The sequence below is a fragment of the Schistocerca cancellata genome, chromosome 2, assembly GCF_023864275.1.
Source record: "Schistocerca cancellata isolate TAMUIC-IGC-003103 chromosome 2, iqSchCanc2.1, whole genome shotgun sequence".
NCBI lineage: Eukaryota > Metazoa > Arthropoda > Insecta > Orthoptera > Acrididae > Schistocerca > Schistocerca cancellata.
Genome location: NC_064627.1, coordinates 359113348 through 359132628, shown reverse-complemented (window position 1 = coordinate 359132628; position 19281 = coordinate 359113348). Strand labels below are relative to the sequence as shown.

The window sequence follows — 19281 nt, the reverse complement described above, 5'->3', positions numbered from 1 at the left end:
GAAAGGCGGAACAGCTGACGGGCCCCGTGCTCCGCACATGCTTTGCTTTCCACGACTTGTACTGCTGTCTGTCAACTGGTCCCTCCACTCGCCGCGTTGACAGAGCACTGGCGGGGCAGTGTCCCCGTCTCCCAGGGGAGAGTCCGCTAATGAGCCCCGCGGAGGTGTCTGCAGACGGTAGACTGCAGAGTGCGGACCAGGGGAAACCGGTCCCCCGGCCAGCGAGCGGTAGAGCCGTAGCCGGCACCGGGCAGTGTGTCTCCAGCGGTGAGCGCGCGCGGTCGCTGCCGGCTGCCACTTGTCCCGTGTCGAGTCGCTCCACTATGGCGTGCGTGCTGCTCCCGGCCAAGAAGAAGAAGGCCGTCGTGTTCGCCACTGACGCCGGCTCTCAAGGGAGGGACCCCGCGCCTACAAAGTGCGTGAGTACCGTCACTTGCCGTGTTACCGCTACGGTTATAGTCGTTTCTATATAGTCTCCAATAACTTCTTCTTTGTCTTCTTCTTTATCGTCGCCTTGTCCCACGTCACGTAGGGTCGGCGTTGCTCTTCTGGATCCTTCTCCTCCATAGTACTCTATCCATTGCCTCTTCCTTCTTCCATCTTTCTCCCTTAGGTCCCCGGATATCTTATCCTTCCACCTCATCTTCGGTCTTCCTCTCCTTTTCGCTCCTTCAATCTTCATATCTTCATCTCTGTTTCCGATATACTCTTCCCCTTTTCTCTGTAAGTGTCCGTACCACCTTAGTCTGCTCTCTTGTATCTTTTTCCCCATGGGTCCCACTTTCACAGCTCCTCTAACAAATTCATTTCTAATCCTGTCCTTTCTTGTTACCCCACACATCCACCTCAGCATCCTCATTTCCGCACACTTCCATCTCCCTTTCCTGAGCTACTGTGATTGGCCATGTCTCTGCCCCGTATATCATAGCAGGCCTTACCACCGACTTGTAAACTTTCCCTTTCAACCCAGTGCTCACCTTCTTGTCACACAACGCTCCACTCATTTTCCTTCAGTTGTTCCAACCGCAATTTATTCGGTGTTGTATTTCGCTTTCCAGTCCTCTGTCCCTCTGTATGTACGACCCCAGGTATTTAAATTTGCAGACCGATTTCAACTCATCATCCTGGATCTTGCAAGACTTCATCTGCACATCCTTCAGTCTCCAGTAACCGATTCCCAAGAAAAAAGTACACTAAATGTAGTTGCAGAAGATCACAGATTGTTTTGATCTTCTTTCTATACCAAAAGCATTTTGTTGTGCAGTTCACGTTATTTTTCTACGGAAGTTCAAATACTTTCGTATTAGAGATATTACTCGTAGTTGATGTTTATCTTACCAAACTAAATGGATGCAGAGTGTTGCACTAAGGAGCTCAGGTATTGTACACAGTGATATCATTTTCAGACTCGGGAATGATAGCTACAGGTGTACCACCGTGATCAGTATTCGGTTCACCCTTTTTCCTGTGATGAATAAATGAGCTTCCATCGTATATTCAAGAAGTAGTTCTCTTTGCAAACAATACAAGTTCTATAACTTCCAGGCTTGAAAATTTAAACAGTATTTCACAGAAAATTAATAATTGATTCTCTACAAATGTACTGACGCAAAATTGAGATAAAACACAGTACATGCATTTCGGTACTGCACGAGGTCTGACCACAAAATTAGAAATAATACTCAATGATAAATCGATAAATAAAACGGAAGTTCTAATTTCTTGAGTGTTTTATATTGATAAGAACATTAACTGGAGGTAGTATGTTACAGGCTTTTTCACACATCGTACTTGTGCAACTTTTGCATTACGGATAATATCACATTTTTCTGGTAAAAAAGTAAAAAAGAAGGTTATTTTATTTTTCCTACTTTCATTCACTAATCTCTTTTCGACTTACATTCTGGGTTATACTTGAAGGGCTTATTTCAGTAGTGGTACAAGTCCATTTTTGTTCATGTTGAGATACAGAGTCCTAAAGTTAAATGAGCGCTGAAAAATCTGCAGTTGAGGTACCAGAAATATTCAAGCATATGGCTTCTTGCTAGAGATGAACCTATCTTTCCGTTTGTTTGGCTTATTAATTTCGGAAGCATTATAGGCAGAAAAGTGGAGGTAATGGACTTGTACCACTATTGAAATAAGCCCTTCACTTCGTCTCTGTGAAAAAAAAAAAAGTGTTTGTCGCTCAGAACCGTCTAATGAAGATATTTTGCGGTGTCCACTTTTCAAGAACGTCTTGAAGACAACTTTATAAGCAGCATATTGACCGCACACTATATTTACTCCCTTGTGAAACATCACATTTTGAAAACGACAGTAACATTGATAAATACATTACTAGAAGTAGAAATGATTTACGCTGTCCATCACTCAGCCATAGTGTGGTACAGAAAGGAGTGGCGTATTCAGCCTTGGAGATCTTTCAGCACCTATCCAGTGATACAAAGAATTTAATAGATGAAAAAATTAACTTCAACACAAAATTCAATAGCTCATGCTATACAATCCTGGCGAAGGTGAAATGACATAATTTCAGAGACTTCACTTGTCTCATACATGATTTTATGTACATAGACTGAAACGGCGAATGAAAATTTGCGCCCCGTCTACTGCTTACTAGGCACGTGCGTTAGCCACAGAGTCGCCTTGGCACAGTGGTTCAAACAACGGCACGGATTACCCTGACACGCCTGCATCCTCGATCCTAAATCTCACTGCTAGCCCAGTCTATTTTAAATTCCCCTTAGACACTAACAGAACTGCTGAGGCTCTCCAGGTATACTTAAAATAATATTTGTATGAGATCAGTAGAGTTCCTGAAATCGTGTCATTTCATCTGTATAATGACTTGCACCTGGGTTTCAAGAGGGATCTCCGACTTACTTTCGATGCTGACAAAATTGAGTCTTGGAAATTCTGTCCGTCTGTCTACAGTTCAAAGAGAAAAAAGTGGATGGAAGACAGAAATTTTTAATTCGGAATTTAAAAAACTATTCACGCAAGAGGATACAAACGTACCGATGTCTGGCCACTGCACAGACTCAAATGGGCTACATCGAAAGCGAACAAGGCACCGGCCCTTGACCGAATTACGGTTAGATTTACACATTTTATACGCAACGGAATTAGCTCCTTTCGTAATTTGCGCAAAGAATAGTCGCTTGTGCCTGGAAAATAACACGAGTCAGCCCTGTTTACAAAAGGGTAATAGATCGGATGTGCAGAGCCATACACCAGCATCGCTAACGTTCGTCTGTTGCAGGACCTAGAGCATACTCGAAGCGCAAAAATTATGACAATCCTGGAGTGAAACTAGATGCTCTCAGAGGATCACGATGGATTCAGAAAAAAATCACTCGTGTGAAACACAGCTTGCATTATTCGTACACATCTGGCAACAATAGATACAGGTCTACGGGTAGACTGTGTCTGTTTCTATTTTCGTAGAGCCTGCCGTCCACATCCCACCACATCACTGACTACTCGCGAAGATCGATCACAAGGAACATTTTTGCAAAGACACTGCTTGACAAAAAAAAGTAAAGCATCCACAAGGAGGAGAAAACGAAATGAAACATCACGGGTTAAGAGGGTAATTGATGTTATTTCCGTGATTACAAAATCGAGGCAAATTTACAAAGTACTTGGCAGTATGATCCCACTTACTAGTATGACGTTCCATCTCCATCTGGCCTGATGATATTGGGAACGGTGTCATAACGCCGTTGTATCCCCTCCTGAACCAACCTGGACCACAAATGTTGGATCTGGTCCTTGATATTCTGAGACTACAGTCGAGCATTTAGCACGCCTTTGTGATGCTAACAAGATCTGAACCCGGTGACCTATTCAGCGAACAAACCGCTCTCCGTAAGATCATGTGGAATATTAGAAGACGTGCAACGGAAACTAATGAACATCTGAATTTAAACAGGGATGGCCCAGTTAAATATGAAATACGGAGACCATAGCTTACGTAGATATGAGAAAGAGTTTCATCAAATTATGGCATGAAACTAAAGAAACAATAGACTCCTGTTTGTTGCTTAATTGCATGGGCTTCATGCCAGTCATTGAATAGGTAATACAAATAATAATTAAGTGCACAATAGTTGAAATAAATTGTAAAAAATACGCAATGATACCTCGGCACAGGTTGCTGGAATTGAAAATTATGTAACTAGTTAGCATAAACTGCCAATGATTGTTTAATTACGTAGTTAACTGATTAAGGAAAAAAACCCGGAAAAGTACATATAAACACCACTTCCCTTCCCTAAGCACACATGGAGTTCAACTAGCTGGCTGCATGAATTAATTCAGGAAATCAAAACTCAAACTCGAGGAAAACGACTTCGGGGTCCCTTCATCATGACGTACACAAATGTGGCTCGTTCTAAAACTCAGGTGCAGAGGTAGCTGAGAGTAGTAAGTTCAGCTCCAGGATGAGGTCCTCCCTCTCTGCAGTTCTCTCTCCCTCTCTCTCTTTCCCTCTCTCTCTCTCTCTTTCTCTGATCTCTAATGATCCAAACCGACGTCTGTAGTTGAATCTTGCTCGTTCAGCCAGAACCAGAGTCTCGTTATCTGATCCCAGTAGACATTCCGACTCCCAACCAATGAAAAATAACAACAAAACAATAAAACAAATAACATAACAACATAACAATAAAAACAAGTTTCGTTCGCCTAAACAATCTGATGTGATAATTACCAGTAATACACGTTTCTCTCTTAGTATAGGGCAGGAAACAGAGGTTCTCTTCCACTCTTAGGATGATTTCACATTTCAGCCAATGACAGCGGATGCACGTATATGCTCGTGAGTATTCATCGCCGCTACAAAAATAATTTTGATGAACAAATCCAGGGCTGCCTTACAAAATTCAAACATCAGTTACCGGTGGCCTCTTTCGGGTACAACAGGCTCTTACCACTCTGAGTGCCTTTGAGTTTTCCCACATCCATCTTCTTAGAAAGCTCTTCTTAAGCTGCTTTTCACAACGGAAGCTCACAGCCTGTCGAATGCCACCTCATGCCCTCTGTAAAGTCCTTATTAGAACGTGGACGGCCATCACTGACATCGCCCATCCTCTCAGTCTGTACCTGGATGGGACTATGTCTTTGAGTGAGGAAGGATTTTACGACTCTCTTGCAGTTGTAGCCCTGTGGTTCTCACGCTCCCACAGTCATCCAGTGGACCCAGCTTACAGCAAAACATTACGTATGTCCTTCACCGTACAGAAATGAAGAACTAGTTATTAGATTCGCAAACATTGGTGTTTGTTCGAGTTAAATCCATAATTTCACGCATCACTGGTAATTTGAATTGATTTGGTAATCTAATTTGAATATTGTGTTACTGGTTAAATTACGGAGCAGTTTTGCGAAAAACTATCCTGTAACAATATGCTGGATACTGATACTGAAACGGAGTTAACGTCCGAGCATGCCCCATACATGCCCTATCGTGGACAGATCTGTGGATCTTGCTGGCCACAAGAGTACCTCAACATCACGCAGACAGTTCGCTGAGACATTGTGCTGTTGAAAAATGGCAGCACGACACTGTCGTGCCTAGATTGAGGGGAGGCACAAATAACTGTTCACGTCTAATGGAATAATAATTGGAATTGTTATGTTCAAAATGGCTTTGCTGCAGCCAAACACCAAGTCCTCCAGTCTTCCCCGTCTTCGCTCGAACCCAAGACACCCTACGTAGCAGTCGAGTGGCTCCTGACAGACATCAAGACGGCTCCCGCCTCCAAGTGGCAGTCATGGCATCCCCGATCCGCTATAGTCTTTTAGGTTGCTATGGAACACCAGCACCATCTTGTAGTAGCAGGATGGTTACTAAGTACTGAAGTAATGCATTTCGTTTTGGTGGATCAGTGTTGTCACTCCATTCTGTAGTAACCACGGTCGCCATTTCTGAGACGGAGTATCTGAAAACCAAAATAAAAGTGAAAGCACTTTTTGTTTGGTGCTGCGGAATATCGTAATGATACAACAATCTGTGAAGAACAATCGAAAACCTACACTGGTGTCCAAAATTAAAGCTACAAACTGCTATTTCGTCGTCCTGTATCTAATTCACGATATAATCGTACATGCTGTCACCAGATGTCGTTACGATCTTGTTCTGCACAGAATATGGCATTCCAATCAACGGACAAATATGCCAGCCCGCAGGGCACCTATCAAATGGGGTGGTGTTTTCCGGGTGGTACCACATCCACAATCACTGTAGAATTACGTGATACTCCCAGCAAGTTGCTTAACTTGGCTGCCACGTGCCTGCACAACTTTGTGGGCTCGCTTCCTAACCGAATCCAGGAGGTTATCAAGTCCAAGAGTGGAGTTAGACGCTATTAAATGATGCTTGTAATGATGTCTATAGGGTGACTATTTTTTCCCGTGTTCTTAAAGGTAAATCTTGCATTTCGTGAAGGAATGATTCCCGTGTGTGCGAAAGATAAGAAAAACCTTTCCAATTAGGCGGTTCAACCTGCCACTGGGCGTCTCCCGACCATTCATGGCATACGACTGTATTTGTTTAAATTTCAGTTTTTGGGAATGTTTTCTTGAGATATTTGTCTATAGGTTTCTGAAGACGTGAAACGTGGACTATAAGCAATTATGACAAGAAGAGAATGGCAGATCTTTAAATATGCTACTGAAGAATGCTGGAAATTAGATGGGTAGATCGAGAAACTAATGGGGAGGTAAGGGATCGATTGATAGTCATGTATGAAATTAAGGTGCGTTTTCAAAATTAATTTTTGACTTACCAAAAACCATTATCATTAAGTGAGGTTGGGGTTGCATGTAAGTCGGTTGTGTGGGAGAATCTGCAATTTCTACACAGTCGTAATGTTCCTTTATCATCACTGAACAATTTAACTTGCAAATCGCGTTCACTCCGCTCCATGAACTCCGAATTGTATGCGACCCCAATCTATAGCGTAGCAATGTCAGAAATTTGAAAGTGGTAGGAAGCGAGAAAATCTGAAAAGGGAAATGCTACGCCTCAGTCTAGATATAGTGGAGGTCAGTGAAGTGAAATGGAAGAAAGACAAGGATTTATGATCAGACGAGTATAGGGTAATATCAGCAACTGCAGAAAATGGTATAAGATTCGTTATGAATAGGAAAGTAGGGCAGAGAGTGAGTTGCTGTGAACAGCTCTGTGATAAGGCCATTATCGTCATAATCGACAGCAATCTAACGCCGAGAGCAAAATTTCAGGTACGTATGCCCCCGACACAAGCGGAAGATAACGAGAGAAAATACATGATGATATTGAAGGGGTAAAAGAGTATATAAAGGGAGATGAAAATCTAATAGTCTCGGTGGATTGAAATGCAGTTGTAGGGGAAGGAGTAGAAGAAATAGTTACCGGATAATATGGGCTTGGTATTAGAAATGAGAGAGGAGGAAGATTAATTGAGTTCTGCAATGAACATCAGTTAGTAATCGTGAGTACTCTGTTCAAGAATCACAGGAGGTGGAGGTGTACATGGAAACGGCCGGGAGATACGGGAATATTTCAGTTATATTACGTAATGGCTGGGCAGAGATTCTGAAATCAGATACTAGATTGTATGGCTTGCACAGCAGCAAATATAGACTCGATCACAATTTAGTAGTGGTAAAGAGTAGGATGAAGCTTAAGAGACTAGTCAGGAAAAACAAATACACAAAGATGAAATGAAATGTCATGTGACGAGGGCCTCCCGTCGGGGAGACCGTTCGCCTGGTGCAAGTCTTTCGATTTGACGCCACTTCGGCGACTTGCGCGTCGATGGGGATGAAGTGATGATAATTAGGACAACACATTACCCAGTCCCTGAGCAGAGAAAATCTCGGACCCAGCCGGGAATCGAACCCGGGCCCTTTGGATTGACACTCTGTCGCGCTGACCACTCAGCTACCGGGGGCGGACTACACAAAGATGTGGGATGCGTAAGTACTAAGAAATGAAAAGATAACTTTGAAGTTCTCTGAGGCTGTACACATTGCGATGATGAATAGCTTAGCAAGCAATACAGTTGAAGAGGAATTGACATCTCTAAAGAGAGCAGTCACAGAAGTTGGAAAGAAAATCATATGTGCAATGAAGACAACTGCAAAGAAACCATGGATACAGATGAAATGCTTCAGCTGATCGCCGAAAGGGGGAAGTACAAAAATGTTCAGGGAAATTCAGAAATACAAGTCATTTAGGAACCAAATAAATAGGAAGTGCAGTGGTGGTGGTGGTGGTGGTGGTGGTGGTGGTGGTGGTTAGTGTTTAACGTCCCGTCGACAACGAGGTCATTAGAGACGGAGCGCAAGCTCGGGTTAGGGAAGGACTGGGAAGGAAATCGGCCGTGCCCTTCCAAAGGAACAATCCCGGCATTTGCCTGAAACGATTTAGGAAAAGAAGTGCAGTGAAGCTAAGCCAAACTGGCTGCATGAAAAATGTGAAGACGTAGGAAAAGAAACGAATGTCGGAAGGACAGATTCAGCGTATAAGAAAGTCAAAACAACCTTCGATGAAATTAAAAGCAATGGTGGTAATATTAAGATTTCAGTGATAATTCCACTGTTAAATGTAGAGGAGAGCGCAGGTAACTGGAAACAGTACATTGAGGGCGTCTATGACGGGGAGGAGTTGTCTTATGACTTGATAGAAGAAGAAACAAGAGTCGACAGGGAAGAGTTAGGGAACTCAGTATTAGAATCAGAATTTAAAAGTGCTTTGGAAGTCTTAAAATCAAATAAGGCCGAAGGGATAGGTAAAATTCCATCAGAATTTCTAAAATCATTGGGCGAAGTGACAACAAAACGACTATTCACGTTGGTGCGTAGAATGTGTGAATCTGGCGATACACCATCTGACTTTCGGAAAAAAAATCTTCTGCGCAATTCCGAAGATTGCAATAGCCGACAACAGGGAGAATTATCACAAATTCAGCTTTAAGGCTCATGCATCCAAGTTTCTGACAAGCATAGTATACAGAAGAATGGAAAATAAAGATGAGGATGTGTCAGATGACGATCAGTTTGGTTTTATGAAAAGTAAAGGCGCCAGACAAGCAGTTCTGACGTTGCAGCTGATAATGGAAGCAAATCTGAAGATAAATCAAGATATTTTCATTGGCTTTGTCGACCTGGAAAAGCGTTTTACAATGTAAAATGGTGCAAATTGTATAAAATGGTGGAAATTCTGAGAGAAACAGGAGTAAACTATAGGGAAAAAGCGGGTAATATACAAAACGTACAAGAATCAGGAGGGAACAGTAAGACTGGAAGACCAAGAACGAAATGGTCGGATTAGAAAGGGTGTAAGACAGGGATGCAGTCACTCGCCCCTACTGTTATATATCTGTCTGTTCATCAAAGAAGCAACGATTGAAACAAAAATATGTTCTAGAGTGGGATTAAAATTGAGGGTGAAAGGATATCAGTAATAAAGTTCACTGATATTACGACCCTCAGTGAAAGTGAAGAAGAATTACAGGACATGGATTAAGAGCGAATCTAAGAAACACCAAAGTAATGAGACGTAGCAGAAATGAGAACAGCGAGAACCCTAACATTATAGTTGGGTGTCACGAGGTATACGAAGTTACGAATTCTGCTACGTAGGCAGTAAAATAACGAATGATGAACGGACAAGGAGGACGTAAAAAGCAGACTGGCACATGCGAAAAATCCATTCCTGGCTAAAAGAAGTCTGCTAGTATTCGACATAGGTCTTAATGTGAGGAAGTAATTTATGAGAATGTACGTTTAAAATACAGCATTGTATGGTAGCGAGTTATGGGCTGTGAGAAAACCAGAACAGCAGGAAATCGAAGCCTTTGAGACGTGGTCTAAGAAGAACCTTGAAAATTAGGTGGACTGATGTATGAAATGAGGAGGTTCTCCGCAGACTCGGCGAGAAGAGAAAGACATGGAAAACACTGACAAGGAAAAGGGACAGGTTGAGAGAAGATCTGTTAGCACATCAGGGGATAATTTGCATGATAGTAGAGGGATCTGTAGAGAATAAGAAACTACATAGGAAGACAGAGATTGGAATACTTCCAACAAATAATTGAAGGCGTAGAGTGTAATTGCTACTATGACATGAAGAGGTTGGCACAGAAGAGGAATTCGTGACGGACCGAATCACACAGCTCAGAAGACTCATGACTCAAAAACAAAGAATCTCATCTGAAAGAAGATGCCAATGTTTGAGGTAATTTTCTTGTATTATGAGGATCGTTGCGTCCAGAGGTACGTTTGTATACAGATTTTTAATATCCAAGGACAGCAAACTGCGATCAGGATGGCAAATTTTACCATCCAGTAGCTGAATTTTGAACTTGGCTGTTTTGTTGTGTATGATGTTAGGAGGGGGGAGAAAGGCTATATTTCAAATATGGGCTTATTAAGGACCTTATTTTATAGTAGATGACTTTATTTTTACGTACTACAACTTAAATTTTTATTATAATGACTAGAAACAGGTCTTTGTTAATAGTTTTCAGTGCTTGGAAGTTCCTCTGTTCCTGATGCCTTGTTGTTTGGTTTGATAATGTTGTACGCATACGCTGTTCGAGCACCCTAACATTTCGCTTTTTACTTCGTATGAATGTTTCGGTGGCACATGTTGATTTCCTGTTTTATGTCATCATTTTAACTAATTAGTCTATTTTATACAGGGTACCTTAATGTACTTTTGGTTTCATGTGGTTGCAATGGTTTGCTTAAATGTATCTTAATTTTTTGAGTTTACATAATATTTATATTTCGTAAACGTGCCTTACACCGGTCATGCGCGCCACCTGGGCATTCCTAGCCACACTAAACGCTGTGTTTGCATCTTGTGCAGTATTATTTGTGTGCAGCCCAGATCTGCGATATTTTCGAACCGGGGCAAAAAACTTGGTAGTCGCCCCCCCCCCCCTACTCCCCCTCGAGCGTTTGAGATAGGACATCAAAAACTTTTTAAAAATCGAGTTTTCAAAAATCATTTTGTGGCGGGAACCTTTCAGCAGAGTTCGATGTATAAAACACACATGTTAGACGAAATTTAAGACATGTTATTTGGTGTTGAATGTGCCGAAGTGTAGTGCCACGCCTCTCCACACAGCAATCTTCTATCGCACATCACTGTGTTCCACTCTATGCAATTCGGACGTGTATATTTTGTAATGGAAGCCATGCAAAGCCATGAAGCCTATATTCAGGACAGTGCAAAATTAAAATGTCCTGTGGTGCCCCTCCTGCTCCGAGTCGGCTGGTTTAACATCCTGCCCCTCTTAAAAAAATAAATAAATAAAAATCAAATAAAAAAACTCAGAATTAACGGTGGGTGGGATTATTTGTGACCAGGAGAATAAGAACTCTTCATAAAATTTGCACTCTTTATTGCTTATTAGTTAATGACTTTCTCTTTTGTGTGACAAAGTTAAATATATGAAACATAAAACCAATGAAGACAAGAGACAAACAAGGCAGCACATATTTATTCATTCCTTAGGTCCCAGCATCTTTTTCTCTCTAATCTTGTTACTGCTTTACGTGGCGTGCTTTCCTTTCTTTGGAAGAGTCTATTACCTACATGAAAAATCGAAATGTCGCTGTCTAATACTGAAAAAGCTGTTAATAGGACCGAAGACTGGTGTGGTTTCTCGATCTGATTAAGTCAATTTTGTCACTGTCTTCTAGATAAAACGAAATAGGCCTTTCTAATACTGCAGCAACGGTAACACACGCCAAGCGAAACTGTTTTCGCACAGAAGGTCATTTTTATCTACCTCATTTACATAAATAACATTACAGAATATAATTCACTAAGTTCCAATAAATACCTATTAGGACTACTACAAGAAAAAAGTTTTATGTTAGGAAATAGTTTCACATTTCATACGTTCCGCATTCTCAAGCATGATATCGAAAATTAATGGCAGTACAAAATTTTTATACAGATTTCGAATTGTCCATATAACTTGTGTGATGTCCCCGTTTCTTCTCCTTCTTCTTTCTGACAAACCATCTTGTCATCACCAATTCTGTAACTGTTCCTGACATAGACAAAACTTATTCTCCGGTAAAGTTCAATAACCCTCCCAGAGTCACCAGTTTAGTTATCTCGCGTTTATTCTCCGGTTAGGCGTTATTACGCGTTTTCTACGCTATCCCGAGGGTAGAACTTATGCGGCTGCTAACCAGGGACCGTACAACTGGCTCTTAGTAGTGTAGTGACCTGGTACAAATTTTCTGTCAAAATTTCATTTTCTTGGATATACCTGGAGGATAATATGTAATCTTTCTTACCTGTTGTTCCTGTTATTTGCTTATTTCCACTCTGGCAGTCTGAATCTATGGACTTAGTTCATAATTATAACAACGCTTATCATTGGCGTACCTAATCAACCACATAAATAAACAGCGATTGGCATCCAACCATCCGGATTTATTCAGCTCAGATAGTACAGTCTCGTCCCCTTTTGTCTGCGGAGAAGTTTCATTTCTAGATGCGACGGGGATTCCCCTGGCAGAAACATCACTTACGCTATGCATGCAGTGAAAAACCATCTTATGATTCGTTCAGAAATGAACTTGGGACGTGTTCGAAAATGTTCAAAAACCAACAGGGATGCGTTTAAAATTATATGAACAATCGATAGACCAATGTGCCCTGCCTGCTAGGCACTTTGTGAAACTTGTTTTCTCCTTCCAGAATATGAATTTGGCGTCCCATGAAATTGCCTCCCGTTGCAGATACCCCGGATTTCCCCCTCCCCCCTACCCCTAGATCTGGGTCTGATTGTGTGCACGCCAAAAGGATACTGTGCTTCGTTCTGGGTGCACCTCATACTACGTTTATTTTTGTAAGTGTTGCCCTATTTTGTACTACTATGGCAGTATCAGCTGGTGTTGAAGATAACATGCGATAGTAGATGAAATTTTTCCGTCACCGGTCTGTACCTTCATAATATACTGGCGGTTTTCTTTTCTTTTATCTGGGTCCATTTCGCATTTAATGCGTTTTTTATGACGGATGGATTCCATGTTTAGTTACGGTTGCGTCGTTTTGCGGGTAACGGGCAACTTTCATATCCATCTATTTTTATGTATGTTTTTACCTACGTAGTCGTATAAGACAGGGCCTTCCTCTATCTCTTGCTGATTGATTGCTCTCTTGTTTTTCTAAACAATCTGATGATGCACCAATAGTGAAAACGCGTCATTGACATTACATTATTTCGCAAGCGAGACTTTTTATTCTGAAATATGTTATTGCCTGGTGAGACACTGTATCTTTATGGAATAACCCCGGAATGTCGATAATTCCATCGATTTCTAAACGAGATAATTCGTTATCTTGTGAGAAGAAATACCAAGTTCTGCGTAAGGATACGATCTTGCTTGCTGCGTCATTTCGCTTCATCACTGACGTGCACTGTATCCTGGTATAACATGCAGCTGTCAGGTGCTCTGATGTCGCTTCGAACAGAATATTTTTCGGGTGATATGTTTTCTGTTTTCCATATTGTTTGTTTGGAATTATACTTTTGCGGCGTGTTCTGCGTTATTTCAGTTACTCCCCTGCTTTTGCGAGTCTTTTACGTCGCATCCTCTAGAAGATGGAACTTCCTCTACACAAGCCTGGATAAACTGGGTGATCGACGAACGTGTTGTTTGTCTGTAAACATTGCAATGCTGTGTGCACTCCTCATACATCCTCCGTTTACGTAAACTCTATTTGAAGTTCAAATAGAGAACGAGTTTTACATTTGACGTAAATAAATATGAAAACGGATCTAACAGCTAGCGGTACTGGGCTACTAGGACCCGATCGTTTATCGGATTACCGGATTAGCACTTCCACCGGTTCCTGTCGTCCCTCACATTTCATACTAGCACTATTCAGAGGTACATCTTATTCCTGTTTAATGCTTTCATAGGGCAGATATTTCACAGAGGTTTCTTTCAGAGATTAAAAGCGGGTATTTTGCTTTAGAGCCGATATTAACAGTTTCTGTTACTTATCGAAACAGGTGACAAAAGTTGTGATTTCAAAGAAGTTAGACATGAATGTTCGGTCTTCTCAATGTAGGTTTCCTTCCGGTTACGCATCTAACTTCTTTTTTATGTTACTATTATTTCGTTGTAAGGTTATAGCACATAGCATATCAGTTCAGTCACTAATTTTACTGTGTTTTTCCCTAAGCAAAAATCAACACTAAGATCAGCGAGTGGTCATGAAGCAGTAATACCAGTTATTATTGTTCAATGATGCGTGACAGATTTTTCAACAACTACTTTTATGTAACTTCTCTCATTTGTGAGAATATCTTCTATCTTCTTTCAAAACCTCCCTCGCAAGTTAGGTTCGAGTTACGACACGCATACGCGACCCCCCCCCCCCCCCCGCCCCTCTACACATACACACATACCCCCTCTGCCCCCCTCTCTCTCTCTCTCTCTCTCTCTCCCTCTCTCTTACACACACACACACACACACATACACACACACGCGCGCGCGCGCGTGCTCCGATGAAAGCGAAGGAACTATTGAAAGGTACTTGAACTCGGATTGAACTCTTTTCTATATTTTGTTCCACAGTAATATAAATATACTGTGGTTGGTTGACACGAAAGTTTTCTGAATATCGTACCGCGTCATAATGCAGGCAAACTATACTGGAGAACCCAATGTTTTGGTCACAGTAACAGTGGCCTTCCTCTGGATCAAATCAGTAAGCTTTTTTTTACATTATTACACGTACGATACTCACTTGTCAGAAAACTTTTATATGATCTGACTCTGGCGGCGGAAGTCGACGCAATTATAATATTCTGATTGGTTACACCAATTACGAATGGTGTCGCTGTTTAACATTTTTAACGGAAATCAAGAGCTCCTGAAAGCGGGAATACAGTGATACAACAGCTATTAATGTTTTAATACAAATTTTCGCCATCATTTTTGGGATGCATATAAATGTGAAGGCGATAGTTCCACTTCAAGTGCCACTCGAGTATCTAAACGACGCTTAGATCAATAGAGCTATACTGTGCTGTCAGCTTCTATTCACATCTTTATTTCATTTAATGACTTTTGTTTTGCGAAAAGGTCCATTTCAGTCGTTAACAATCGATATTTCGCTGTACTTCTCTATTCAAGTGCTTTCGAATACCGTTAAAAACGTATATCATTCCATTAGAAAGCGGAATTGCTTCAGTGCCCTCGAAATAAAAGCGTCAAGAGTATAATTTCATATAGCACTTTCTAGAGCTAATACTGGGCGAAAAATTTGTATCTCCAGTAGTTTGTGCACTATCAGAGATCTGCACATTTTGTACTACACCATGAACATGTGTATCTGATTTTCTTTTTTTTCCTAACAACTGTAGTCTCCATCTCTGAAACGTTTTAATGCTGGTGACCCATCTGCCAAAGTTTTAAGACGTTCTGATGATTCGCCTATTATTATTTATTCTCTCATGTTCTTTCTTTCAATAGAAACACAAACAACGCCTCAGTATAGGCCTATAGTAGGGCCTGTCATAAAATTTGAATTAACGTATCGACGAAAATAAAGTTACCCGATTAAAATTTTAGCCTTTTTTTTCGTTTTCGGTGGTACCTTAGTTGTTTTAAAATCCGAGGAGGTATGTTCGTCTTTGCAACTAAATGGAAGGCAGATTGTTTGTTGCCATGTGTTCCGCTTCTTTTATCTATCAAGTATCTACAATGTCGTGTAATACCAGGCAGAAATTTCAAAGTTAGGTCTAAAGAACATTTAAGAAGCTGGTAGTATGAAAACAGCCATTCTGCCTTTGCTGAACCCCTGATAAAACATGGAAATGAACCATCCAAAATGGAACAGGAGCGGTTAATAATAACGAAAAACTTCCGATATTACAGACTTTCATATACAAAGACCCTTTGCAATGAAAAAGAAATTAATTATTGACCAAATCAATATAGACAATTACCCACTAATCATGTTAGCCACTAAAACAATAACAACCAGTAATGTGAAGCATACACACAAAATCCACTTACACAAAGAATAACACATTCACACAACAAAAAGAATAACACATTCACACAACAAAACAAATGAACAAATATCAAAACACACACAAAATACAAACAAAGACGTTCAACAAACAATGGAATGCTGAGGTAAGTGTTGTAATAAATATGGATGAAAAACGTTGTAAATCAGCCATCTGGAATATGGGGAGTGGGTAAACATATCTCCAGGACCACTCACATGGACCAGCAACACTGGAAATCGTAACAACAACGATAATTTAACCTCACTAAATTTGTGTTGAGAAAGTTGTTTCTAACCTGAAAAACAAGAGAAAACATGAGAAAAAGTAACATACCAACATAATTGTAATTACTACACAGTGTATATATATATACACTCCTGGAAATGGAAAAAAGAACACATTGACACCGGTGTGTCAGACCCACCATACTTGCTCCGGACACTGCGAGAGGGCTGTACAAGCAATGATCACACGCACGGCACAGCGGACACACCAGGAACCGCGGTGTTGGCCGTCGAATGGCGCTAGCTGCGCAGCATTTGTGCACCGCCGCTGTCAGTTGCAGCCAGTTTGCCGTGGCATACGGAGCTCCATCGCAGTCTTTAACACTGGTAGCATGCCGCGACAGCGTGGACGTGAACCGTATGTGCAGTTGACGGACTTTGAGCGAGGGCGGATAGTGGGCATGCGGGAGGCCGGGTGGACGTACCGCCGAATTGCTCAACACGTGGGGCGTGAGGTCTCCACAGTACATCGATGTTGTCGCCAGTGGTCGGCGGAAAGTGCACGTGCCCGTCGACCTGGGACCGGACCGCAGCGACGCACGGATGCACGCCAAGACCGTAGGATCCTACGCAGTGCCGTAGGGGACCGCACCGCCACTTCCCAGCAAATTAGGGACACTGTTGCTCCTGGGGTATCGGCGAGGACCATTCGCAACCGTCTCCATGAAGCTGGGCTACGGTCCCGCACTCCGTTAGGCCGTCTTCCGCTCACGCCCCAACATCGTGCAGCCCGCCTCCAGTGGTGTCGCGACAGACGTGAATGGAGGGACGAATGGAGACGTGTCGTCTTCAGCGATGAGAGTCGCTTCTGCCTTGGTGCCAATGATGGTCGTATGCGTGTTTGGCGCCGTGCAGGTGAGCGCCACAATCAGGACTGCATACGACCGAGGCACACAGGGCCAACACCCGGCATCATGGTGTGGGGAGCGATCTCCTACACTGGCCGTACACCACTGGTGATCGTCGAGGGGACACTGAATAGTGCACGGTACATCCAAACCGTCATCGAACCCATCGTTCTACCATTCCTAGACCGGCAAGGGAACTTGCTGTTCCAACAGGACAATGCACGTCCGCATGTATCCCGTGCCACCCAACGTGCTCTAGAAGGTGTAAGTCAACTACCCTGGCCAGCAAGATCTCCGGATCTGTCCCCCATTGAGCATGTTTGGGACTGGATGAAGCGTCGTCCCACGCGGTCTGCACGTCCAGCACGAACGCTGGTCCAACTGAGGCGCCAGGTGGAAATGGCATGGCAAGCCGTTCCACAGGACTACATCCAGCATCTCTACGATCGTCTCCATGGGAGAATAGCAGCCTGCATTGCTGCGAAAGGTGGATGTACACTGTACTAGTGCCGACATTGTGCATGCTCTGCACTAGTGGCTCATGCTAAACCCTTCCATCAAGCAATGTATTCCACTAATGGTTCATGCTAAACCCTCCCATAAGGCAATGTATTCCTCTAGCGGCTCATGCTCAACCCTCCCAACAGGCAATGTATTTCAGTAGTGGCTCATGCTAAACCCTCTCATTAGGCAATGTGTTCCACTACTGGATCATGCTAAACCCCTCCATCAGGCGGTGTGTAACTTTGGTGGCTCACTCTAAAACCTCCCACCAGGTAGTGTGTACCACTGGTGGCTCATATTAAACCCTCCCATTGGGCAGTGTGTGTACCATTGGTGGATCACACTAAACCCTCCCATCGGGTCGTGTGTATACCGGTGGCTCACGCTCAGCTCTACCAATAATGCTACCAGCAATATACTAACATTCGACACATTACCTGTCAGGCAGGTGGAACGATCAGGTGTGAATGCAGTTTTGTGTGACGCCTCAACGAGAAAATTTTCTGAACAAATGCCATATCACATAATATGTGATTAATTTAGTACAAATTTATTTTACGTGATGTCTCATCCTTTTAAATGAATTGATCTCTGTCACTTTAAAAATAAAATATCAATATGTTAAAATACCATTCTAGGGCGTTTGAATACGTCCACCGTCCCACCATGAAAAACGGCGAAACCAGCGCTGCCAGATGAAGGGAAGCTGAATACGCGCTGCCCCACGTAGTCCGGGAGCCACCTGCCAACTTTGATGACCAAAACTAAGAAAGTTATGATTCCTTGCCACAGTTTATTTAGTATCGTTAGTAAACGAAGTGACGGTCAGCTCACGCAGATGAGGTGGGTGTTGCTACAGTAGCCCCCACACAGACATAATAATAATAATAATAATAATAATAATAATAACAATAATGTTATAGAAAAACGATATGAAAAAAGGCGAGACTTCGTCGAAATGATTATCACGTTGTACAAGAGCGGATAAAAGTAGTCTGATGACTTCGTTATAGGGTATTATACATTGGCTTTACGCGTACACATGCGAAAAATATGGACTGATTATAATGATACTATAAAAGCTGGAAATGGTAGTTAACTTTAACAGTTGAGTGAAAAAAAACAGTTTGCCGAGTTTTTCGCGGGGGTAAAGGGCCCAGCTGACGACCGAAAGATACGGCGCATAGCTATGGACGCAGGCATGTTAGTTTTCACTGCGTCAAGTGAGCACTTTCCCACTGCAGAAAACTCGGCATACAATCTTTTTCGCGTAACTGTTACAGATAACTTTTATTTCATAAAGTTTCAGCTTTCTTGGTTCCCGATAGCTATTAATTTTGATTAACAAGACAAATTCAAATTTTCAAATGTGTGTGAATGCCTAAGGGACCAAACTCCTGAGGTTATCGGTCCCTACACTTACACACTACTTAAATTAACTTATGCTAGGAACAACACACACACCCATGCCCGAGGGAGGACTCGAACCAACGGCACGAGGGGCCGCGCAATCCGGACATGGCGCCTCAAACTCCGCAACTAACAACTCAAACGCGTCGATGCGCGCGGACGCGTTGCATCCATGTCACTAT

General features: G+C 42.3%; 1 protein-coding gene across 1 annotated transcript in view; it reads left to right on the top strand.

Moving 5' to 3' along the window:
- Positions 1-287: 287 nt before the first annotated feature.
- LOC126161747 (sodium bicarbonate cotransporter 3) overlaps positions 288-19281 on the top strand; it is a 1146839-nt gene continuing 1127845 nt past the window's right edge. The window contains exon 1 of the mRNA XM_049917789.1: positions 288-415. Coding sequence (XP_049773746.1) covers positions 324-415 — 92 coding nt within the window. The 5' untranslated portion in view covers positions 288-323. The remainder of the gene's footprint in view (positions 416-19281) is intronic.